At 49.1% G+C, this 24,676-nt stretch overlaps 2 protein-coding genes across 4 annotated transcripts in view; both read left to right on the top strand.

The window, feature by feature from the left end:
• PNPLA2 (patatin like domain 2, triacylglycerol lipase) overlaps nucleotides 1-18,262 on the top strand; it is a 31,349-nt gene extending 13,087 nt beyond the window's left edge. The window contains exons 2-9 of the mRNA XM_074842697.1: nucleotides 3,279-3,511; nucleotides 3,698-3,763; nucleotides 7,750-7,959; nucleotides 8,887-8,947; nucleotides 9,860-10,027; nucleotides 10,471-10,603; nucleotides 11,351-11,473; nucleotides 12,839-18,262. Of these exons, the coding sequence (XP_074698798.1) occupies nucleotides 3,279-3,511; nucleotides 3,698-3,763; nucleotides 7,750-7,959; nucleotides 8,887-8,947; nucleotides 9,860-10,027; nucleotides 10,471-10,603; nucleotides 11,351-11,473; nucleotides 12,839-13,103 (1,259 nt within the window). The 3' untranslated portion in view covers nucleotides 13,104-18,262. The remainder of the gene's footprint in view (nucleotides 1-3,278; nucleotides 3,512-3,697; nucleotides 3,764-7,749; nucleotides 7,960-8,886; nucleotides 8,948-9,859; nucleotides 10,028-10,470; nucleotides 10,604-11,350; nucleotides 11,474-12,838) is intronic.
• A 228-nt stretch (nucleotides 18,263-18,490) lies between these two features.
• Nucleotides 18,491-24,676, top strand: part of CRACR2B (calcium release activated channel regulator 2B) — a 49,343-nt gene continuing 43,157 nt past the window's right edge. For 2 of the 3 annotated variants that reach the window (XR_012625470.1, XM_074842600.1), the window contains exon 1: nucleotides 18,491-19,222. The gene's annotated coding sequence lies outside the window, so the exon portion shown is untranslated. Of the gene's footprint in view, nucleotides 19,223-19,544; nucleotides 21,257-23,733; nucleotides 23,857-24,676 lie in introns of those variants that run through there. The other variant, XM_074842599.1, reaches the window with a different exon arrangement.

The following is a 24,676-nucleotide window of genomic DNA, read 5'->3' as shown; positions in this document are numbered from 1 at the left end:
AGCAGCTTCCTTCAGGTCTTTTCCCGGGGGTAACAGTAACTTGCCCCTTGTAGCTGTTGCAGAAAGATCACAGGGTGAACCAGCAGAGGTGGAGCAGCTGGCCTCCCTTCTCTGGCAAGGGACACGTTGGGGTGTTTCAGGACACAACTGTTTGGTGCTCCTTTGCGTCATCACAACTGAAATTCAGATAAGGACGATGGCCCTGCAATACTCTGGTTCATGTATAACAACACCCACGGGGGCAGTGGTGGGGACAGGGAAGAAGACGGATTATGGCTTTTCTAATGAAAACTGAATATTCTGCTCCTTAACATAATTTTTAGAGGACAATTGAATTAATAAATCTGTATAGGGAGAAGTGTTGAACTAATTGGTTGGTGGGAGAAGAATGAAATTTTTTCCCCAACAAGCAATACCAAACTATGAGGGACTGTCTCTGCCTATCGGTAGATACCTCAATAAGGGAAGAGGAACTTTATTCAGCTTTTTCACATGACCCCGTGTCCTGAATCACCAGATCCATCAAAAACCTTGGGAAACTTCTCTGTGGACTGGAATTGGCACTGGACTAGTCCTAGTAATAATTGACAGCTTGTGGCTGACCCCCGTAGGACATGTCTCTCTTGACCACCTCTCATTCAGCTGCTCCCTCTGGCAGGCTGCAAGCAGAATGTGAGCTGGTTTTCCTGGAACAGCACTTCTGGTAGTAACGGGATTAAAACACTCTTGCCTCTTCTCTTTCCTTCCAAATGTATTTCCAAGATTGGGCTTGTCATCTGTCATGGATCTAGCTACGTAAACCTGACTCCTCTGGCTGAACTCTCAGCTAGCCTTATTTCCAGGAAAGGTGGTGGTGCTGCAGATCACCCTGTGCCCGTCTCTTCCCAGAGAGCCGTTCTGCACTCAGCTTTGGTGCAAGTGAGCCAGCAAGTCCAACAGAATCACGAGTACCTTACACTGAAATACCTCAGAAGCTCCTGTGTGCATGCATGTATGCATACATGTATAAAACTCCCCCCAAACAACAAACACCCAGAAAGTATTCAGAGAATGAAAATGCTAATTGTCACTAATTCTTTGTTCTCTTGGCTGTGAAATGGTGATAGAGCAGGCAGCTGCAGCTGAAGTCTCCTCTCAAATGCTGAGACAGTCTGTTTCCTGGAATAGTTGGGACTTTGCTGTTTTGTTTGTCCCAACTCACAGTTTAGCTCAAACAGTGATAAGCTCAATTTAATTGCAGTTGTTTTCAGAATTGCTATCAAATCTTTCTGCACACTGAGACGCCAAGTCTGAAAGCATCATTCTCTAAGTCTTGGGTGACGCACTCGCTCCCGCCCCCCCAGCATTGCCTTTGCACACAGGGTGTCTCCCCACAGCTGCACGCTCAACTCCCACCCTCCCGATGGGTTTTTCAGCTAAGCCAGAGACTCCCTGCAATGCACTCGGTGCAGTGGAGTTCCCTGGGGTGGTGTGGCCAAGGTGCTGGGCTGGGATTTGGTTGGTATTTGGCTCTGTTGCAGTTTCTTTGTGTGTCTTTCCTCCCCTTGTCAGATGTGAAGGTGTCTTAGGGAGCGTTAAGAGTGCTAATGTCATGCTGCTGATAAAATGTAAGGCTGACTTCCTTCATGTTGGGAAGGATGTTGAACCATGTGGCTTCTATCTGGAACAGGCTGGGCTTACTGCTAATTGGGTGAGTGAGATCAGAATTAGACTGCTAAACATTGCTCTAGGACAGAGCAAAAGTCTGGGATTATAGTGCTAATAATTGCTTCAGAGGGGGAAACTCGGATTTTCTGCAAAATTGCTACCTCGCAGTGCCTGAAATCCAGACCCCAGAGTTCCTGGTCGTGTTCAGGGTTCAGTTCTGTGTGTGCTTCAGCTACTGGTGTTGATGGGTTTCCTAAGCACAGAATCACATTCCCAGGCTGTGTGATGGAAAACATGTTGCTGGCACACGTGCATTGCAAAAGAGTGGGATATGTCAACATAGCATTGAGGGTTGCTCTTATCTCCATTATATTTATTAGCCTGGATCTAACTTGGGTCCTTTCATTCTGCTGCCTCCTTTCTGCAATTGCAAGACTGGGTGGGAGAGGAAAACAGAAGGATTTCCAGTTGGCTTGAGCTGATAGTCTTTCATCTTTCTCCAGGAACTGAACTTCAGTTTGATTGGAGAGAAGTCTTCATTTGTGAAAGCATATCTCTTTTCTCCTCGTTTCTTTAATTCTTCCCCTCACAGTCATCTTGCATTTATATTCCCGATGCCACTGGGAGTGCATTGGGCTGGCACTTAGAGGAACTGTTGTCTTGTATCTCACCGTGGTTGGGAGATGCGTGTGGAAACGGCAGTCAGTGTGTGCAAAGGGCAGTATGCTGGGCGTTGAGGGTTTGGCTTGGGTTGATGTTTTTGTTTTGTTTTCTCCCATGCCTCCTTTCCCACTGGAGAGCTCTGATGTTCTTGCCAGATTGGGCTCCTAGTGACCATGAGATAATGGGCTTAGCAGATGCCTTCCCTTTTGTGCAGATGGCATGTCTCCTTTCCTCCAAACCCAGCTTGGGTCACTGTGTGAAAGGGTAAAGCAGGCATGCCTTTGTGAGTCCTGCTTGCCATCAGGGCCTAGTTTAGTGCTGTGGAATTGGACACGGAAGGGATGGGATGGGACACCAAAGACTCTGCAGGAGGCACTAAGTCACTGATTCACTAATGGAGCACAGTGTCTGTCTTACCTGAGATGGTCTGACATTCACAGCAGAGCTGGGATCACTTAGCTGGAAAGCACTGACATTCCTCTTTGCTGGCACTTTTGCTTACAGGCAGATGACTTTTTTTCCTGTCAGAAAAAGAAGGTGCTTACTGGAAAAGTTTTACTTGAAGATGTTTTGAAGTGGATTTAGCCGTAAGCTTAGAGCTGTTAAAGCATCTCCCTTGTTTTCTTTGTTAGTCTGTGTTTTCACCAGCCCTGTACTGGCCAGTGAAACAGGATTTAAGAAAAAGTGTGAGGCCTTAGCCAGATGCATGTGATCTTCCTTGACTTTATAAAACATATGTAAGATGAGGGTAGCTCTTTGTGATGGGGGAGTGTGAGGGCCAAGACAGCAAACTTTCATGACTTCTGTAACACTGCCCACAATAGCTTCTCGTCTTGAATTGTATATCAGCGGGTGGGGAGAAACCTCTGAGTAAAGCTGTGAGCGAGGCTTTCCTGTGCCTTATTTTGTAAAGGAGAAGGCTGTTTTTTCTAGGATTTCATGGTGCATTTTTCTTTCTCTCATTGCAGGTGAGGCTGGTGCCAGCATTATTCGAGTGTCGAAAGAAGCCCGCAAGAGGTTCTTGGGCCCTCTCCACCCATCGTTCAACTTGGTGAAGATCATTCGGATCTGCCTGTCCAAGACCGTGCCAGAGAATGGGCATGAGGTTGCAGCGGGACGTTTGGGTATTTCCCTAACACGGGTCTCTGATGGAGAAAATGTGATACTGTCAGACTTCAATTCCAAGGAGGAGCTGATCCAGGTGAATGGAAACTGACTGCAGAGGGCTAGGCAGGACCTGTGTGCAATTTTGCTTTGCCTTGCTTTCCAAGTGTCCTTAGTACTGGAGTATAATTGCCAGCACGTGCCAGTGTGGCATTCTGAGAAGAGCAATAGCTTCAGTAGGTTTTGATTTGCTTATTACATTCTGGATCTCTTTCCCTCTCAGGCCTGTGTCTGCAGCACCTTTATCCCTGTCTACTGTGGGCTGATACCTCCAACCTTGCGTGGAGTGGTGAGTAAGACTCTAAGATGCTCCTTCATTAAATCATGTACTAATGAATAAGAAGACAGAAATGCTGGTACTCAATTTTGGCAGTCTTATTGCCTGTCTGCTGGCAGCAATTAGCCAGAAGAGGCATGAGAAATTCCCAAATAAACAACTTCCAACAGTGGATGTGCCATCTTTCCACTGCTGCCTGCAGCTGGCTATAAATGCCCTGAGGACTAGAGGATTTAACGTGGTAGTAATGTACAGTAATCTGGGCAAGTGCTGGCTGATGTAGCAGATGCTTCTCCTGGCTGCTTGGTACAATGCTGTCCATCACTGAGGCTCCAACCCTCTGCATGTGGAAAGAACCTGGGTCCAGGTTAGAAATCATGAGTGTAGTCTCTCTCCCATGTGCCTGACACTTTCTACAGGGTTTTAACTAGTCGTGCTGATACCAGACCTCTTTTCTGTGGAGTTCTTCCTGTCCTTCCTCTGAGAATAATGTTCTGCTGCCTGTTGGAGCTTTCTTTAACATCCTGTCCAAGGCTGACCAGAGCAATTTCTCCCTTCCGTGTTTGCATGTTAGAAATTAAAACATTTGAAAGCTGTGCAGAGCTGGAGCATCTCTGAACATGCCTAAGGGCCTCCGTTGAGCTTGGACTCCCCTTGTGCTACATAGGTTAATGCACACATTAAAAGGCAGTTTGTTTGCAAACTAAATAGTCAGAAGGGAGATGGAGAACTGCTATTAATGTATGTGTTTCCCATAAGTGACCTGACCAGGATGCCTCAGTCTGTCAGAGCACAGCATCAGATCTGTTCCCGCTGCTACCTGTCCGCTAAAAGCGAGGTCAGTTTTGCTCCTGCATAATATACAACTTAGCTGTTCTTGTCTTGTGCAAGCACGTTGGGCAGGGAAATGACCCACAAGAAATGTCCAATGTCCAGCCCTTCAGAGAGGTGACAGAACCAGTAATGGTTTGGCATTTGCTCAGCGACTGCAGGCAGGGTTTTGTCCCACAGCTGGTGGGAGCACAGCAGTAGCTCTTGCCTGACACCTCTTTGGGGCGAGTTGAGGTCAGTGTGGATCAGACGGAATCTCAAAATTCCAAAAGTGCGTACAACATCGGGGTTTCTGGAATGTGCAGCTGCCCTGGCACAGGGCACGTGAGGGATGACTTCTCATGTCAAGATTCCTCATGGGGAAACGTTGGGAGGGAATATATGAGATGAAGAAATGAATTCCTACCTCTTCCCCAGAAAGTCATGGCTCTTTGTGTCTCTGAAGTGGGGGCTGGTGAGAGAAGAGGTTAAATTAGGTTGGGTATGAGCCTGGGAGAAGGTTTTGAAACAGGATTGCATGGTTCCTAGCATGCCTGCAATGACTGTATTTGCCACAGGACAGACTGACAGGCCTGGCATGAGGACATTTTTCAAGGCAACATCATTGTGTGCAAGCTGTAAAATCCACATTCTGCCTTCCTCCTAATCTTTTTCAGTGTTCAATTCTCTGAGCTCTGGTAGTCCCATGGAGTGGATGACGAAGATGGGTGGGGGAGAAAAAAAAAAAAATTCTCAAATACCAAGAAATGGAAGGGTTGATAACTGACCTGTCAACACACTCTCTAGCCATGAGCTGTCTGCAGCACGTGGGTGAGATGAACCCTTAACAAGGGTCAAAAAGCTAATTGTCAGTTCATGTGAGCAAGGGGCCCTGTGCACGGGGGGGACACAATAAGGGAATGGAACTGGGCACTCCAGAAACTGCCCCAGTCCATGAACCATCCCCAAAAGCAGCTGCTGCTCATGCCTGCAAGCAGCCGGTGGCTCCAGCCCATGGCTCTGTGCTGCTGGGGGCTTGGCAGGAGGTTGGAGAGTGGTAAGGCTGGAGGTTCAGGCAAATCCAGAGTGGCAGCTGATCTTGAGTAAGGAATGGTGGACCAGAAAGCAGGGTCTGCACGTGTATTCCCAGATTTCCGTGCAGTGAGAAGGCTTTGCCTGTCAGCCTTATTGTAGTTAAGCCTTCTAATGGCATCTGTGCACTCAGGCTGCCACCCTCAGGGAAATGCATGTTTCTGCATCCTTACCGCGAAACTAGCGGTGCTGTCTTAATTAAGTGGCCAGAACACTCACTTCCACCTTTAAACAAAGCAGGTGCTGCCTGCTCTGCTCTGCCCTCGCCCCACTCAGCCTGTCGTGGTCTCCTCCGTGCAGAGGCAGTCAGCCAGCTGGCTCCAGCTCCAGCTGTGCCGAGTCTGGCTTTCGTGGAGCAGCTCTGGGGAGATGATGACAATGACAGTTTGCTGTGGGTGCTTTTGGCTTGGGGAAAACTGATGCACACTTTAAAAGGGCTCAACTGACTTTTGGCACCTCTGTTGTCTAGAAAGCATCCTGTAAGCAAGCTGTTACTGTTTTTGAGAGGGTGTACTCATTGAGTTTCCACTTTATTCACTGCCCAAATCCAGGTGGTGCAGGAGTCCCTAACTACATCTGTCTTGATACTGCGTTTGGTGAACAAGGCCTGGCATGAGGATAAAATGCCCTGTCCTGTGAGTTAGTGCTGCTGTAGCCTACAACTGTAGTCACAAGCCATCTCCCTTGAACCTGTACCTGTAGGCTGTATGCAGAGAGAGCCCTGAGGTCTAGTTTGCCCCCAAGAAACCTATTGTGCAGTCAGTCCACCCTGACTGTCTTGGCTCGATGGGAGCTAGATTCCTATAGCTGAATTTGATTGTTTTCAGCCTAAGAACTGTTCTCTAGGCTCAGAGAAGCTGCTTGAAGAGGTCTCTGCCTATCTGCCATCCAGAGCAAGAGAGAACAAAGTGTAAAGCACCCTCCAGGCAAAGCAGCTGGCATTTTCCTAGGCATTGTGCAGCAAAAGACCGATGTTGGTGGTCCGTCTGCCTGTGAGACAAGGCAAAGCAAGACACAGACTGGAGCACCTCCTCTTCCGATGAGCATTTCTGTGCTGTGCCTGGGTTCAGCCTCTGCCAGCTCAGCTCCTCACCCAGCAGAGAGCTGAAAGATGTTACAGCTGCTGCTTACAGAGCTGTGTAGCTCCTGTACGATGACTTGCGTGTGAACCCCTCCAAAGGGAAGGGTTCCAGGCAGCAAATGGCAGGATCAACCCACCAGAAAATCAGCAGGACTCTTCTGTAACCGAGGGTCACAAGAGCTTGAGTTGTTGCTCTGCAAAGGTCTCGAATTTCCTGCTCTTTTGGCTTGACCAACATCCCCTTCCTTTTATCTTCTGCGTGTTGCTTACTCTGCCAAAGGCCTGTGATAGGGATTGTCTTGCTCAGCTCCTTGTGCAATTGTGGTGCTCCAACGAATACTGTGAATTGAGTACATGCTACTGGGGTTGCCCTTCCTGCAAGGATAACACGAATGTGTTACGGTACATAGGTACAGAACATTCTCTGATAAGAGGGTGCCTGTTAAGAGCAAAACCCAAGTCCCTTGTGCTCTGTTATCACACCACAGCAAGTAGATTCCAAATGTGTATGCATGAGTTGGGATTGCTGCTTGATAAGCCTGCTAGCAACAAGTCAGCTGGTTTTACTCTTGGTAACAAACCTTCTGCCAGTGGGGACTCGTGTCTGAGCTTATTTGTTTTAAACACAAGTGAAAAATGGCACAATGTCACAGTGTGACAGCTTAGATCAGTGCTAATTTGCACTGCAGGTGGTTGTTGGTGTGTCATATTATTTAATTGGACAGCAGTTAAACACCATAGGAGATGTAAGTCAGCAGTCACACAAGTGAATATGCCTTTCTCATTGAACACTTGTGACCAACACACTTGACCATAGGAAGGAAGGCAGGCACATAGCAAAAGGGGATTACAGACCACACAGCTGTGCTGTCACTGGTTTAGACTCCTCCAATGCTGCTGGATGTATTCCATTCTCTTCCCAAGTTGTTGGCACCAATATGAACAGCAACACAGAGTAAAAAAGCTACCTGATTAGTTATGAGACTGACGAGTGTTTCATTTGTCTTGATTTCAGAGATATGTTGACGGAGGGATTTCTGACAACTTGCCACGATATGAGCTGAAGAACACAATCACAGTGTCTCCGTTCTCAGGAGAGAGTGATATCTGTCCACGGGACAGTTCCACAAACATGCATGAGCTGAGAGTCACCAATACAAGCATCCAGTTCAACCTTCGCAACCTCTACCGCCTCTCAAAGGCCCTGTTCCCCCCGGAGCCACAGGTGAGTCTCCTGGCAGCACCAGAACTTGGGTTCAATATATAGGCATTGGCTATATTTCTGCACTTTAGCAGAAGATTCCAGTGTTAGTTTTGTATCACTTGTTTGTCTGTTTTTTAACCTTGACATTATCAACCCAGTGACTTGGCAAACCTTTACCATCCACGCAAGGTTCTATAGGTGGCTTGGTTTTCTTTTGCTACTGGAAGATCTGGAATTTAGGTGGTAGCAGTTGCTTGGAAAGTATTCCCATGTCACTCTCTCTAGGGTAGTGTTTGCCAGGAAGTCAGGCTCACTCATAAATAAGGATGTATCAGCCATCACAACCAATGAGCTCTTGAGTGCTTTAAGGTCAGGATGGAGCTGCCAGCCTGCAGCCAGTGACTGTCTCCTAAAAAGTACCAGTGGAGCAGGTGGCACTGCAAACCGTTTTGCGTGCTTCTGAGCAAATGCAGCCTCAGATAGCCCTGGTGTTTGGGCATAATAAGCATGCATTTGTGTGCTGAGTTACTTGGGCAAGTTTTTTCCTGCTCCCTCTCTAGTCTTAGCTGTCTTTATCTGCAAATGCAGTGGCCCTTCCTGGCATCTGCTGGGAAGTATTCTGGGCTGCTTGTCAGAGTGACTCTCTGAAGGCTGCCCACAGCAGCGTCAGCTCTAGATGGGGCAATAAGGTGGCTGCAACTCTAAGCCCGTACTTAGGTAGGATTCCAGGTGTCCCTTTCAATCTGAATTATCTTGTGATTCCCCTACCCAATGTATTCACGTTATACTTCCCATTCCTGCTCAAAGCCTAGGAAGAGCTGGCAGGGATGAGACTCGTCCTTGGGAGACCTCAGGAGAATTGCTCTAAAGCCAGCATTGAGCTGGGTGTTGGCTCTCCTCAGCCAGCCAATCTCCAGATGACTTGCTCTTGCTTTCCTCTGCCCACAGGTGCTGCGGGATATGTGCAAGCAGGGCTATCGGGACGCACTGCACTTCCTGAAGAGGAACGGTAAGGCACTGGGTGTTTGTAGGGTGCACTGACTTGCCTCTTTGCCAGGCTTGGTACCTTGGCTTTGAGGATAGTCAGTGGTGCATATGAAAGGTGGAAGGGCAGAACTGAGCTGTACTTCAGATATTGGAATATGGAATTTCCATTAATAAGTCTATTTTAGCACTTCAGGAAGCACAGGTGGAGTGGACACTTTTCCAGTTCAACACAGGAGGACTGTAACCACTCTGACACCAGCACAGTGGTTCTGGCACTGAGTGAAGCTGTTTAGCACGTGCTCAGTGCTACACCAACACAGTTAGGCACCAGAGCCATTTGGACCTCCTGCAAATACCCTGCTGCTTTTTATGTGTAGCCAGGGTGTGTCTAATGTGGCACAGTGGTGCAGAGTGCAGGCATGCCCTCAGCAGCCCCCAGCGTCTGGCAGTTTGACACTAGTTTCACTCTTCTAGGTGCAAGCCCTGGACTTTCTTGCCTCCAACTCTTGAGTGTGTGTTTGGTGCCACCTAGTGTCAATTTAGAGCAGATCAAGCCCATTTGTTTGTACTGTGATGCATACCTTACTGGGATAAGAGTTGTCATGCAGCTGTGTTTGTGGATTAAGCTGCAGGAGGGAAATCTTGCCTGCAAGATTGGTGACTGGCAGATTATAGCAACAAAACACTGCCAAACAGCACCCTGTGGTACTTAAAGGGGAAAACCTAAAATTCCTGGTGGGGAAAGAGAGGATGATCTTAAAGCAGCAAGGTTTCTAACTCATTGTGGTAAGCATTACAATAGATGTAAGCTAAAGAGGCTGGGTGTGGTGTCTGTCTGTGTGGGTTGGGGTGAAGTGAGGACTGACACTCTAAAGGCCTGGCAAGGCAGGGCAGCTAGTTTGTATCATCGTTATGGCATGACTTCTCTTCTCAGGTCTCCTTCATCCTCCAAGTCCTGCCCGTCCTCTCCTTGCCATAGAAGCTCCCCCAGGAGAGAAGAAAGAGGAAGAAACAGAAGCTGAGGACCAACTGGAGGACAATACTGCCCTTGCTGCTGTTGAAGAGCACATCTTTGAACACTTGCCTCCCAGACTGAACCAAGGTACGATCCAAGGGAGAGAGCCCCGGTAATCTTCTCAGAAATGTTCTGGTCCACTTCAGACGATTACTGGAATGTGTGGGTATTGCTTGTGGCTGGGCTGGGCCATCCCCAGGGATTGAACTGGCACCCACTGATGGTCAGATGGAGTTGGGGCCCTGAGATAAAGCTGTGGCCTGCCCTATGGATGCTGAATTGGGAGAGGTTGACTCATTTCACAGTGTTCTGCATGGTAAGGAGAGGAGTGGATCTTGTTGCTCACTCCTTTGGGAGTCTGATAAAGCTAAAAGCTGCTGTTCTCAGCTGTGCTCAGAGAATTACTACCCTGAGCAAGACTTCCTCAAGAAGTGGAGAGGGGAGACCTCAGGCTGGGTATATTCTGGGGTATGGCAAGGAAAGGAATAGTCCCACTGGGGGGATTCAGCCATGTTCTCTTCTGTCTTCAGCTCTTCTGGAGGCTTGTGCTGAAAGAAGAAGTTTCTTGACTGGCATCACCAACATGCTGCCTATACGTGTGGCCACGGCAATGATGGTTCCCTATATGCTGCCTCTGGAGTCTGCAGTTTCCTTCACTGTCAGGTAGGCCTTCGGCTGGTTCCCTCACTGGTGTTCTCAGCACAGCGAAGGGTTTGATGTAGCTGCTGGGGCACGAATGGACAGAGAGTAGGATCCTCTCTAACTCTGCAGTACCAGAGTTCCTGGGAAAAGAGTTCCTGGCGCTTAGCAGACCTATGACAAAAAAACCCAAAACTTTTCCTACCTTCGTGTGTCATTTAGCTACAGTCAGTAGTTCCAGCTTGAAGGAAGATGGCTGTGTGCTGGAACTTGCCCCAGAAAATGGTGATAAATTTTGGAGCCTGGAGAGAGACTTCTGAACTGGGAGTGTGGGGATGAAAGTAGGAACCACACAAGAGGTGGATCCCCTCTGGAGTGAGGGGTAGAGTAGTCCTAGCCATCTCCAGCTCTACACTTACACGGCTGGGAAGACAGGTCTGTCAGACTTGTTCTTAGTATGAAATACCCTATGAAAAGTGTCCAGAAGGAGATAGTTTGTGATAGGTAGACTTAGGGGAAAGACTCTTTCCAAACCTGGAAATATGTGAAAAATATGGGAAGTGCAGATGCAAAATGGAAAGAATAAGTTCCTGGGCTTTTCTCAGCCTTCACAGATTGTCCCCCTTAATTCTGTGAATGGTACTGTAAATGACTCTTAATGCATTTGTCACTAAAAATAATGAGTAACCGTTGATAGGAGGCAAAACTGGCATTCTTTTCATCCTGTCCTTTGTGTGGCCCAACTAATGGTTGTCTCCTGTCTTCTCCCAGGTTGCTGGAATGGCTCCCAGATATCCCTGAGGATATTAGATGGATGAGGGAGCAGATGACTGAAATCTGCAACTATCTTGTGAAGAAAGCCAAGAAGAAACTGGGCAGCCATCTTTCAGCCAGGTATGTCTGCTTTCCTCCACAGCACTGGTCTGGAGGAGCTCTCCATTTCCCTTTTCACCTTCTGACTTCTACAGACTCTCTTCCATTGGAGCAGAGCCAGTAAGGCACAAATTGACCAGAAGGATTTACTGCCCAACCTAAATGCAAATCTGGTCCTTGGTTTCTTGGCTTCCTTAACTGTTGGATAGACTTGGCACACGGTCTCCTTCCTTCTTCCCATTACAGGGCAGACCCTGTAACAAAGCTGTTACTATAGCAATAGGGCAGAAGATGTAGGTCTGATTAAAACAATATGCTAGATTATTCCATGGTCTCTTTCCATGGTAGAAAACAAAGGTGCTTGTCTGCATGGCATTTGCAGGCCCAGGGTCTCTTAAAAGCTTTTTCCAAGAGGTACTTGTGTTCAAATGATCTTTTCTGCCTCGAGATCTAGGTCTGGTTTAGGGTGGGAGGCACTAGGGTGGCCAGGAAACATCAGAGGGTTTCCAAATGAGACCGTCTTTGGGTCTGCGTGTGCGCCTGTGCTTCTGAAGTGAACTCCCTGCAGTAGGCCATGGCTTGAGGCTCAGGCAAGACTGCATTGCTTGGACAAGAATGGGAAACTGTATGTTACAGTAGTAGACAGAGGGTCCCAGTTGTGATTTGGATCCTAGTACAAGGGGGTGATTCTTACCCACAAGAGCTCATGGTCAGAATAATCAAGAGATGCAAGGGGGGAAAAACGGGCACACACAGAGACTGATGACTAAGATCACCTCACTATGAGAGAGACACCTCAATACGAGAGAGATCTCGAGGTGCTGGAGCGAGTGCAGAGGAGGGCAACGAGGCTGGGGAAGGGCCTGGAGAATAAATCCTGTGAGGAGAGATTGAAGGAGCTGGGACTGTTCAGTGTGAGGAGGAGAAGGCTGAGGGGAGACCTCATCACTCTCTACAGCTCCCTGAAAGGACGTTGTAGAGAGGTTGGTGCTGGTCTCTTCTCACAGGTGATTAGTGACAGAACAAGAGGGAACGGCTTTAAACTGCAACAGGGGAGGTTCAGACTGGACATGAGGAAAAAATTTTTGACAGAAAGAGTGGTCAGAGAGTGGAATAGGCTGCCCAGGGAGGGGGTGGAGTCCCCATCCCTGGATGTGTTTAAGGGTCGTTTGGATGAGATGTTGGGGGATGTGGTGTAGGGGAGAACTTTGTAGAGTCGGGCTGATGGTTGGACTCGATGATCCTGAGGGTCTTTTCCAACCTGAAGGATTCTGTGATCAGGCAGTCAGTGGTAAAACAAAGTAGCTCTGTGGTTCTGGAGCTCTGGTCTGGTGACCTGCTCAAGCCTTCCCATGTACTGATTCTTTGCATGTGTTTGCCTTTCAGGCTCTACTATCACCTCGAGCTTGGAGGGCCTCAGAGCTTGCCGATTTCTTCCGCGTCAGCTTGTGGTGAAGCACTGCCTATGTGGATGAGAAGCAACCGTTCCCTGTCTGATGTCATGATGAAGTGGGAGGAGTACCAGCGTCAGCTCATGCTGGGCTTACTCTGCATCAACGTGGACATGCAGGCTTCCCTCTTCACTCGGGAAGGGTTTCAGATAAAGCTTCCACCTCTAGACTGTGCCAAAGAGTGCCTGCCACTCTTCTGAGCCTGCTGCCGTGAGGGGATGAGGGTGGGTGGGAAGGGGAGCGGATGTAGGGTGGGACCAGTCTCATCCCTCAGCAGCGGGCTGCCCTGTGCTCCTGAATATGCTGCAAAGGGGATTTCCCCAGGATGGAGACTGGTGGAATTGACTGTAGCCATTTCTTGCCCGCTGGGCCAGGCAAGGGATCTCTGTGCTCAAAGGCACACATGGGCTGATACCTTGCTCTAGGCTTGTGTTGAGGCCTGGGCACTGCCCGTGACCAGGCTGATGCGAACTCAGCTGGGCTCTCCCAAATAATGCACTTTGAATTGCCGTTGGCTTTTTACCGCCAAATAATCGGGATGTAGATGACGCTCTCAAGTTCACACAGCTTTTAGCTTCCTTTGTCTTTTAGAGCATGAGTCTTGTTTTTTCTTAAATCATCTGACATCCCTTAACTCTTTGTGCTGAAGTAGCCTCTTGCCGAACCAATTTTTCTCATGGCTTCCAAATCTCCTCTTGACTTTCTTTGCTGAAGCCTCATCCTTCCCTCTGTCCCTTAACTGCATCCCCACTGGAAGCCAGAGCTGGCCCTGCTTCAGACTGCACTGGGACTGCAGAAATGTAGAGAAGTTACATATTTACCCTGATTCATGTTGTCCTGGTCTCTCCCTTTTTGATTTTTGTCCTCATGGAATTGCTGCAGCTTGAACTCTGAGTGTTAAGTAAGTCACTGAGTTTATTTTAAAGAAGTAATTTAGGCAGAATTTTTTTTTTCCAGGGAAGCATTGAATTTGAGGCCCCATTCCTGTCACTGTGAATGGAATTAGTGTGGGGTTGCCCTGGAAAAGCTCAGCCTGACTATCTTGGGATCAGCTTAGCAGCTGAAGCAATGTGAAGTGCTTGTAGGAAGGTGAGATTGTGCAGGGCATGTTATTTTTGAGTGTCTTGTGGTGGAGTGTCACAGCAAGTGCTGGGGAAATGGCTGCCTCTGACAGGGGTCAGGCTTTGCTCCTTAAGGGACCGTACAACTGAAGGGAATTCCAAGTGGGTGATACAGAAGGCATCTCCTGCCAAACTGGGGCTTGGCTCTATTGCTTTGAAGAGTTTGGATGTTGAAGCTTTGGAGTGAGAAGGATTTAGGCTTGTAGCCATACCAGCCTCACCGCTTGCCTGTCTCATGTCGTGGCTCACAGGTATGGCTCTGCAGCTGGCAATAGCAGGAGCATGAGAAGTGGAAGTGAAGTTAGGAGTGTTGGTGCACATGCAGCCTGTTTGGAAGGGGCTACTTTTGCCTCGTCCCTTAAAACACCAGAGCTAGTGGGTCTGTAGCAGGGCAGGACTGTGCCTTGTGAGGTACTGCCTTCTTGGTGCTGGTCTGGTTGTGACCTGCAGTGCAGAAGCATGAACTCTGTTCTTCACAGGGTGAGATGTGGCTTCCTCTGGGGATTGCATGTACTTCAGCTTAAGTCCTTGCACTATGACACCAAACCAGCTCCTGGTATCTTTTTCTGCAGCATGTCTAGCTGCATGAGGCGTCTTCTACCTCTCCTAGCACAAACAATATGCAACTGGCCAAAGCAAACATAAGCTGTCTTTGCTGGGGAGCAGGACAGGGTATCTGAAGCTGATACATAGCCTATACGTGGAATAGTGATTTATAATAGACTCTCTTTTGCACCTTTGATATAGAAAGGGAAAATAACCCCAGAAGTTCTACTACTAGCTGGAGGAGGTAGTGAATCTGCTCGATCACATCTGCATGAGCAGTGTGGGTGAGGTGGTGGGTGCTGTTTCCTACCAGCACAACTGTGCACTGGGTATGGGTTTGAGTGTTTGTGGTGGAGACTGTGATAAGTATCAGGACTTTTCTGCAGTGGCCATTGCAAGCAGGGAGGCAATAGACTGGACAGCTGTGGTGCTAACCAACTGTCTGGGAGATGCCAGTGCAAATACAAGCTTGGGACTCAGCGTCCCCCCACTGCCCTTCCTGGATGTAACCTACCTATGTAACACAAGGGCCTGCATAGCTTATGAAGCAGGCCTGCACTTACGCAGTCAGATTTAGTCTTAAGCTTCACGTAGTTTAGGCAATTAGGGAACAGGGAAGTCGCTACAGGAAGAGAAGAAATTGGAGCATTCTGAAACCAGAATAGGAATATTGGATTATAAAACAAGTCAATCTTGTGATTGTCTAAAGCCTGTAGAAAAAGCTTACTGCTAGATGGATATAACTCTAATCGAAGTGAACCAGCCACAAGCTACTGTCAGTGGGAGCAGGGTGAATTTGATGAAAACTGGAATTGAGAAAAGGGGTTTATTTTGTGGTTTGGTGTGGGATTTCTTTTCTTCCACTGCTTTGGGCTCCCTCCTTTGGGAGAGTGGCACAGGCACAGCTGCTTAGTTTGCCAAATGCATGTCTCTCGTCCCTGACGCACACAGAGCAATTGGCAAGAACATACAGATATTTAGTGGCAAGAGATGAAGGCATTTCATCCAGAAGCAAAACATCTGTGAGGGGCAAAGCTGGATAAGGAAAATCTTGTGCTTAGAAGCTGCTGCCCTTTTGACTCTGCCTTGTTTGTGTTAATATATGGGTGGAGAAAATGATGCAACTATTTTTTTTTATCCCTTCTTCCTGGACTGGTAAAACTACTGAGTGATTATGTAAACCACTAAACTATGAAACAAAATTCTCTTGGCAACAGAGCGTGCTAAGAAATTGCAGCTTGGCACCCTTATTCCCTGGATCTCCTCTGTTCTCCTTTTGCATCAGAACTGACTGGGCTGGTGCCACTGTCTTCCAGTGCTGGGATCCAGAAGGCTTGCTGGTTCTGGTCCGTGCATTTCAAGAGGCTAACCGCTGTGCCTGGTAAAAGGGCCTGACTTCCATTCTGTGTTTCCCCGCCTCTGTTGTTTAGGTGGTTATGTTAACCTCTCAAAGGGGAGCTTTTGTACACTTCAAACTGTAACCACAAACCAGAGCCTGGCTTTAAATATAAAGGTCTAACTCTTCAGGGAGGAAACTCCTGTTTTCCCTATGCTAATTTGCAGGGTGTGAACGGATACTGGGAAGGCACCACTCCGTGTTAACTCTTTCTTCACCTGTGTTTATTCCCCAAGTGATGCAATGGCTGTTGGGTGATAGCTTGTTGGCTTTATAGATTTAAGCTCTGATAAAGGAACTGCAGATCTGACAAAAATACCTCAAACTACCCTCCTCTTCCTTAAGAGAAGTTTCACACATTTGCTTGAAATTCTTGCTGCTCATTCATCACAGATTGCAAAGGATGAAGAAAGTAGGGAAGATCATCTTGCCTGCTGATGCAGAGAAAGGGCTTTGGCTGCTTTTGAAGAACAGGTTTTTGTTATGCAGTGCTGCCTTTTCTAGATCAGACCCCACTTTAAAATCCCTGGAAACCTCGTGATAGGCTCTGGATTGGATATGGAGAGGTTTGTTGCGATGGTGCTAATTGGAATTCTTCAAGCCTTTGTTTTACATGTACCTCATGGCATGCGTTACCTTCTGGGCAGCAGTCACTGATTAACCTACATGTGTCAAGTTCATAGGAACAAGGTCTGCAGCAGTCAGTCCCTTCTTCAGCAAAATGTGGCTGGGCAGCCCAGCTGGTAGTTGCCAGGGCCTGGTGGTTGAGAGGTCAGGCTCCTGGACCTCTGTTCATCTTGCAGTCCATGTCCAACTGTCCTTACAGCATTCACTTGAACTCTGGAGGAGTCCCAACCCTTGCTATTTCCACTCTTTCACATAAAGGGTCTGTGCATTCAGGAATCCACTTTTTTTTTTTTTTTTTTCCTTCCTGTGATACTACTTGCTGCTTTTAAGGCTAATAGTGAACTTCTTGTGCATCTAACCAGCCCCTAACCTGTACAACACTGTAGAGTTGTTTTATGTTGTGTACAACAGTCCACATCTATGGCATGCTCCGTAAGCCGCAGTTTGTGTGTGCTATGTTGGGTTTGGTTTGCTGCCTGCCAATACTGTTGCAAGCTGATTTTCAGGGGGTAGGAGAAAATAATTCCCTTCTGACCACTGTCTATAGGACCTAGGAATTGTTTTCTCATGACTTCTCGGAGGGCTGTGTACCTGCAACACTCAGACCAGAGAATAAAAGAGAATCTGCTGTCTGACAGCACTGGGGTGTCCCTAGTACTGCTGGTATATTCCCCAGTGTTTTAATCCATTTTTAAAAACTAATCTAGTAATTCACTCATTCCTCTGAGAGAAGAGCCTTCACTTTTGCCAGAGTGGTTGTGGGAGAAATACCTAAAACTCCGTGTGTGTGTGTCTTCCTTAGGGGTCCATTTATGCTAAACACGTGCTAGATGTGGTGGGTGGCAGGGCTGAGCCTTGCCAGAGTCAGAGGGCCTTGCCAACAGTTTCCTCAAGTTTTCATCTTCCCCTTAAATCAATAAGACAATGGACCACCTCACCTGGCTGCTACGTCAGCCAGCTCATTTGTGCCAAACAACACTCTGTGCCTTTACAGTGGGCCCTGGCCTGCCTGCCGTGCGTGTCCCTGCGTCTCTGCCTCTCCGCCCGCAGCCGTACTCGCTGCGCTCTCCTCTCCCTCCTTCCCTGTGCCTACCGGTGGGCCAGGGCTCTGCTTCCAACCTGCAGGCAGCTCTGCTAGCAATTCTGTAACTGCATCCACATCAGCCCCCCTGCACAGGGAGGGGAAACCTCTAGTTCCAAACAGAGGACTTAGAAACGTAACTTTGAAATAAATACCTCTTTCTTCCGGGGTTTTCTCTTGCTCTTGAAAAAACAGCACCTAAAGCAGCTCTTTGAGCTAAATGTGTCTGGGGCTCCACTGCTGTCGCTGAGTTGGAGAAGACCCTTAAGCACACAACGCACGTGGAGATCCTGTGGAAATTACTGATGTCAGAGCAGCAACTCAACCAGCAATAGCATACACAAGTCATGTATTTACACGGCAATGTCACTAAGTAGTGTTCACAGTCACTTTAAAAGTTCAGTATTAAATTGTTTATGCTTTTTTCCCTCTTGTTTCTTTTTTTCTAATGTTTTGCTGAAGAAAAGGTAACTATTTATTTTGGCAGAAATACACCTTCTAATAAAAACTTTCTCAATATATTTACCTGGCTGTGGTAGGTTGCTTGCCTTGCCCTTTAAAGGTTTATTAAATATTTTTTTGAATGCACTGTATGATGTGGGTTTGTTTTGCTGGGCCCTATCCTGTTTAAAATCCTCTCAGGGTAAACATATATCAGGATGGGATGAGGTGAAAAATGGTGCATTCTGGCCCAAGTCAAGATGCCCTGAATGATTATTAGCCTCTGTTTTGTTGGAGCTTCTGAACAGATCCTGGTTTCCAGGAGGCGTTAAGCACCATTTTCTGGGAACTGCAGGTGCTTGGTACCTGTGAAAGGGTTAGTAAAAAGTTATCCACAAATTTGAAACTTCTCCAAATCAGGGGCATCTTTTGGGGACATTGAACACTTCATCAGCTGGTGCAATAGCTGATAGTGGCTGTCGTGTGTCTATTCCGGTGAGATACCACGCTCTGCCCTGCCTGGGGCAGGGGGAAGGTGGTAGCCCCCGGACTCCGGGCCAGCCAGGGCCTTGCCTGGGGCAACCCCCCGGCACCGGACATCGCTCCCGGGGAGCCCCAGGGCCGGGGAAATCACAGTGCCCCGAGCTGGCTGAGAGGTGCTGCAGGGCTGGGGCTCTTTTTTTCTTTCCCCAGTCTTTTGACAGCAGTAAACTGTAGAAAGCTGCTCCGCTAGGCGCCATCCCAGGACGGCAGAAGTGCTGTCATTAATGTTACAGCATGCAGCTGATAACGCGAACAGCTTTTTCACCTCTAATGACAGCGAAACCGACCCCCCAGCTCGGTGCCGCTGATCGCCGAAGCTGATCTCTCCCGGGCGATGCCCGCGGCTCTGTGGGGGGTTCGTGCCTTCGGGGGGGTGTTCGGGACCGGGGTCGCTACGTCCCCCCGGGGCCGGAGGCGGCGGCCGGCGGGGCAGCCCGGTGCCCGTCCGGCGGGTTTCCCGCCGCCCCGCTCATTTCCGGGTCGGGGCCGCCGCCGGCGCTAACGGCGGCTCCGCTCCCCCGGGCAGGGCGGCCGCAGGTGCCCGCTCCGCCTTCGCCGGGTCAGGTAAGCGGCGTGAGGGGCTCCCCGGGGCGGGCCGAGGGCGCGCTGCCCCTAGGGACGGGGCCCCTCAGCGGCGCGGCTGCCCCCCGCCATTTTGTGCGGCCGGTGGCGCCCGGGCAGGGCCCCCTCAGGGGCGCGGGGAGCCGGCGAGGGCCCGGCAGCGAGGTGTTGGGGAGCGGCCGCCCCAGCGAAGGGCCCCGCCGGCGCCTTCGCCTCGTCGGCCCCTCCGGTCCCTCCCCTGCGGCTGAGAGGGGAGCGGAGGGCTGGGGGGGTCAGTGGGCTGCGGGGGGGCCTCGCCCGCCCAGCGCGACATACCTGCTCGCCCCCGGCTGTCGGTGGTCCCTGGCCGGCGAAGGGCGGGCATGGAGGATCCGCGTTCCTGTGCCAAGCCGCCTTCTCTCCCCCCCGCCGCTCCCGAGGCTGGGGAGCACCGCCCGGGTGGGGTCCGGGCTGGGGCGCTGCCGCCCCTCCCACCATCTCCCCTCCTCTGGGGCTCTGAAGTCTGCAGGCTCCTTCGCCATGAGGGCCAGAGGCTTTGGTCTTGCGTGCTGGACCTGAATGGAGCTCTTGTATTTTCTCTCTTTTTAGCATCCTCTGCTTGGGGAATGTTCTTTCTTGCCACGATCCAGGTGCAGATGACACTGCACAGTAAAGATGCTGCAGGTCCCTATGGCAGCTGCGTTACTGCTGCTTCTCCTCTTCAGAAGGAAAAAATACCAGAGCTTTCCCTCTCCTAAGAGCGCAGCGTCTTTCTCTTTAACATCCCGTGCGCATGGGATGCACTCGGGTGAACTTGTGTTGAACCTCAGGTCCTTCCTCCAGGACTTCCTGAAAACAGCCAAGGGGAAGAGAGGCCAGCGATCGCCAGCCTCGGACACTGAGATGGCCGTGCTCAGGAATGTCCTGAGGAGGCAGGACAGTCCAAACACAGCTTGCTTGTTTAGACGTGACCCCTTGAGTCCTTGCTTATTCTGATAGAGATGATGGCTGTTGTGCATCGTGGGGCTCAGAAAACCAGTAACTTCTAGCCTTGCCTTACCCAGGTTCACGGGCAGTGCATCGTATTTTTCATGTTCTAGAGCTGTATTTATTTCTGAGGATCATGTAAGCAGGTATATACAGATGCATATATATACATCTCCTGAGTGCTACGGAAATTGCTTTTCTAGATTAAGCAGATAAACAATCTAGTCTGTCCTTTCACTGGCCAATTCAGGTGGTCTGGAGGAGGTTCTGAGACACTGCAATGGGCTGGAATGGACGAATCCTCTCTTTACCAGAGCATCCTGCTGCAGAGACTGATACGAGGCCTGAGGCATGAAATTTTAGGGTCTTTCGTAAGATGGTATGAAATCTCTCCAAAGCTACCTTGCTGCGCAAACAATGTTCTCATTCTCCTGAGCATCACTCTTCTCTTGGTCTCTCTGCTGTGGCGAGCTAAGCTGGCTAGTATAAACTCTCCGATCGGAAAGTCTGCTTGGCTTTTCTGTCGCCATTGACTAGGAAAATTTCTCCCCCCACCCCAATTTGATGCATCTAATGAATTAAGACCTTACCATCCACTGATCTGGAGATGGTATTGCAGAGGGGACGCCATGCAGGGCTGTCTGCAGCAGCACACAGGCAGTGCTGGGGGTCTGCCGTCACTCGTGGCTTTGCCAGGCGGCCTTGGAGAAGAAACTAATGGGATGAGGACAGTCGGTGGTGACATAAATGATCTGGGCACAGCTCCATGCACAACGTTCTTCATGGTCAGAGAGCTTTGCAGATATTGATCCCTATGTACAATAAACTAGGTTTGGTTTCCATAATATAACCCACATGTTACTCGCTGTCTAAATCTTTTTGATTTGATAAGGCTGCTCTGAGGACCAAATCCTCCCACCTCTCCTTGCCTGCTTGCAGGAACTCATCTCGGATTTAAAGACAGTGGCAGGAACCTTCAGCTGTAGCAAATGTGTCATCTTCCACCGAGCAGAGCAGCGTCTTCCCTGTTCCTGCCAGGCGCCTTTGCTTGCTGTCCATATGAAGTCTGAGGTGGAAATACTTGGTTTACCTTGAACATCTGAATCTTGAATGGTCTGCTTTGTTGTTGCACCAAAAGAGCAGAATTGCAACAATTAGTAAGGCTTTCTGTCCTTTGTCACTGTGTACCCTTTGAGGTATTGATAGCCCAGAGGCTTGAAAGGCAGATGCTGCTGATGTTCTGATTACCCCTCTTAATATTTCTCTAGCAGTTCCCCATCCTGCATCCTAAAGCTTTAATTTCTCAGCTGATACCGAGAAGGATTTCCCTATGCATGGACCTAATTCCACATTTTGCTAAGCAAACCTGACCTCTGCAGCTGTGCAAGGAGCACCGGGGTGGATCCACTATGTATTCCCTGTGTGCTTGTGCTGTGGCAAGGAGCACAATGTGCTCTCCTCAGGCCATATGTTCAAAAGGTTTGTCAGCCTGAAGCTTTTAAAAACCCTCAGCCAGACATTTAAAAAAAAAAAAAAAAAAAAAAAAAAAGGTGCCATGGGATGACATAAGTGGTTTTTTTGAAAATTATGTTCGTAATTTGCTTTCTCACGCTGATTTCTGATTGTCTTGGAGATTTCTGCATGTTTGTATAAGCTGCCAGGAATGCCTGAGTCTCAGTAGTTCACTTGACTGCAGGACTTCAGTGGAATAACAAATATTGTGAGCTTTGGGAGAAAATGGTGCCAAACCTCAGGTTAATAGCTGTTGTGGGTTGTGCATAGGTTGTGGTACTGTGAACTTTCAAACGAAGCCTGGAGCCATGGTTGGCTTTCATTTGAGTTGAGGTAGCGTGACTGGGAAGCCCTTTTTTCTCTTAACCATGTGTCGCAGAGCACTTACAGCAGGAACTAATACTGTCTTGTGCTCTTAGAGGCTGTGACTTTAATCACAGGTTTGTTTTGGGGGACATGGGGTATGGTACAACACTCTGGAAGGGCACAGTGCTCTCATCTGGTTGGCATAACTGCAGGAAAATCTGTCAAGTAATAAGATTGAGAGCAAAGAGGCTTGTAATATCCCTGCTTTCTATCTAGTGAAGTGTGTGATTGCAGTTAATTTAGCAGAGATGTCATCTGAAGGAGGAGCTCTTGTCCCCGCTCTGTTGGTTTAATCTCTGTGCTGATATCACTTTTCTGCACCAGTTAACGGCCCCATTTATGTGGAAGGGACTGCCTGGTTCAGAGGGATGTTTGAGGATTACATACACCTGAAAGCCCCTCAGGAAAAGTTTGTGTTGTTCTGAGGATGGCAGGAGACCTCTAAAAATGTGCCTGGGAGCCGTGAACCTCCTGACATCTGCGCTGTGGTGGTCCTGCGCTGTCTGGGCAGGGGGCTGGCCCGAGCGTGTGACCCTGGTAAGATCCTGGCAGATGCACAGATGTTGGTGTTCACAGCAGATGATGGGCTGAGGCAACCTGCGTTTCTGAAGAGGAGATGAGAGTATGAATAAGGGGAGAGCTCTTAAGACGTCTTCTACAGAGTTTTGAAAGAATTAGCCTTTAGCACATGTGCTGGATGAGGCTAAAGCAATGCAGTGAAGGCTCCAGTTGTAGCTGTACAATCAAGGTAACAGTGTCTGGCTGTTCATTGCTTCCATCTCAAGCTCTTCAAAAGAATAACAAGCAGGATATCTGCAGCCCTTTGGAGGAGTAGCACTGGTAGCTGTGTGGTGTTAAAAATAAAATTGTAGAATGTCTAATTACGTTATTTAGGCTATGGCAAGCAAACCTTTCGGGAAAAATCCAGCTATGTCTGGGCATAGCTTGGTGAGTCCAGCCTCTGGAAAAGGCAGGTTAGAAGCAGACCACAGGCTAGCTGTGAGCCCTTGGCTGGGCGTAGCAGGAGCCTGGGAGAGGTGCAGGTGTGGAGAGACAGATCTAACACCTGATCTAACAGGAAGACTTGGTGCCCTCACTGTTACAGTATCTGGATATCCCTCCATCTCATTCAGCAAAACATCTCTGAGTAAGAGCAGTGCTTTTACCTGTCTCAGTTTCCCTTGTGTAAAATGAAGAGGAGGAAACCGAGCTCATCTCCAGCTGGGCATTTAAGCTGTAGGGGACCTGTAGGTTGACAACATGATGGATGTTGAAGTCTTCTCTCCGGACAAATGGTCTGACTCCCTGTAAAATAAAATTGACTGGTTTATCTATTGGCAAGGACTGGCGTGGCTACACTGTGTCTAGGGAGGGTGAGCTTTCTGCCCGTGCTAGCAGCTGAAGTGAAGGTGAGATGAGATGTGTAAATATTGCCGAGCCTTATTTTCCCCATAACTCTTGGTTGTGGACTAAATGCCGGGTTGTTTGTGGGACAGGCCAGCAGAGCCATCCCACTCTGGTGTGAACTGCTGCAGGCTGAAGCTCCTGGCATCTGCCCAGCTCCCCTCCTCGCAGGTGCAGAGCTGCTGAGCTTTGCCCAAGAAGAAAGACGAGCGTCATCATCTCTTAGATAAGATAAAGCGTGACCAAATCCGTGTTACCCTTGGCAGGTGTGGCTAGATGCTGGCTGGCATTCGTGCAGCTCGGAGGAATAGCCAGGCATTGCAGCTGTGGGGAGGGCTGCAAAGCCTCTTTAAAACCTGGAGACTTGATGCCGGAGCCTGAAAGAGAAGGTGAGTGCAACCCCAAGGGGTGGTGACAGCAAGGCCCTGAGGGGGGTGAGTGAAGGCACAGCCACCCAGTAACCCTGGGAGCAGAGGACTTCTGCCGTGTGTTCCTGTGTCCTGCTGCAGACTCTGGGGTCGATGTTGCTTCATGAGCAGCTCCATCAGCTCGGTGTCCTCTGAGCAGGGCTGTGCGGCTGCCCTGGGGTCTAGCAGGGCTGAGCACCTCTTCGCAGCAGCTCTGCCAGAGCCTCTCTCTTCACCTGTCGGGTTTTTGAAGTTCAAAGGTGTCTGTTGTCCTGAACTGTGCCCTTCTGTCTGAAAGCATGGGACCCAGGAAAAGAATTCAGATTTATTGGAGGGAAAAAGGACACATGCGGATGCCCCCCGGATGTACGTGTTTCTTCCATTGCACGCTTTGCTCCTGTGCTTGAGAGCTGCCTTCCCTCTTCCTCACCCTCATTGCCTCTGAAAGGAGTTTGTGAGATCTCTGCTCTACCTTTCCTTCCTCCCAGACACATAGCCAGAGGAGTAATCCCCTGCTCCAGTACAGATGCACAAACCCCTTTGATTCAATGTGTTTCCTATGGCACAGAAAAGAGTCTTTTGCTTCCCATGCAAATCTGGTTGCTCAGTCGAAGCTGCTAAATGCAAATGGACCACTTGTAGCTGTTCCTCTGGGAAGAGTGGTGTGGGCTTTATGTAAAGCATGAAGAGAAGACCTCGGGAGCTCAGAGAGTAGAGCAATACACAGATTTGTGCTGGAGAGAGGTCAGCACGGCTGGAGTTCATTCATAACCTGTTTCTAGACTTGAGAGGTGGGATATTG

The sequence above is a fragment of the Strix aluco genome, chromosome 16 (genome assembly GCF_031877795.1).
Source record: "Strix aluco isolate bStrAlu1 chromosome 16, bStrAlu1.hap1, whole genome shotgun sequence".
In the NCBI taxonomy this organism is placed as follows: domain Eukaryota; kingdom Metazoa; phylum Chordata; class Aves; order Strigiformes; family Strigidae; genus Strix; species Strix aluco.
This window is presented reverse-complemented; position numbering and strand designations above follow the sequence as displayed.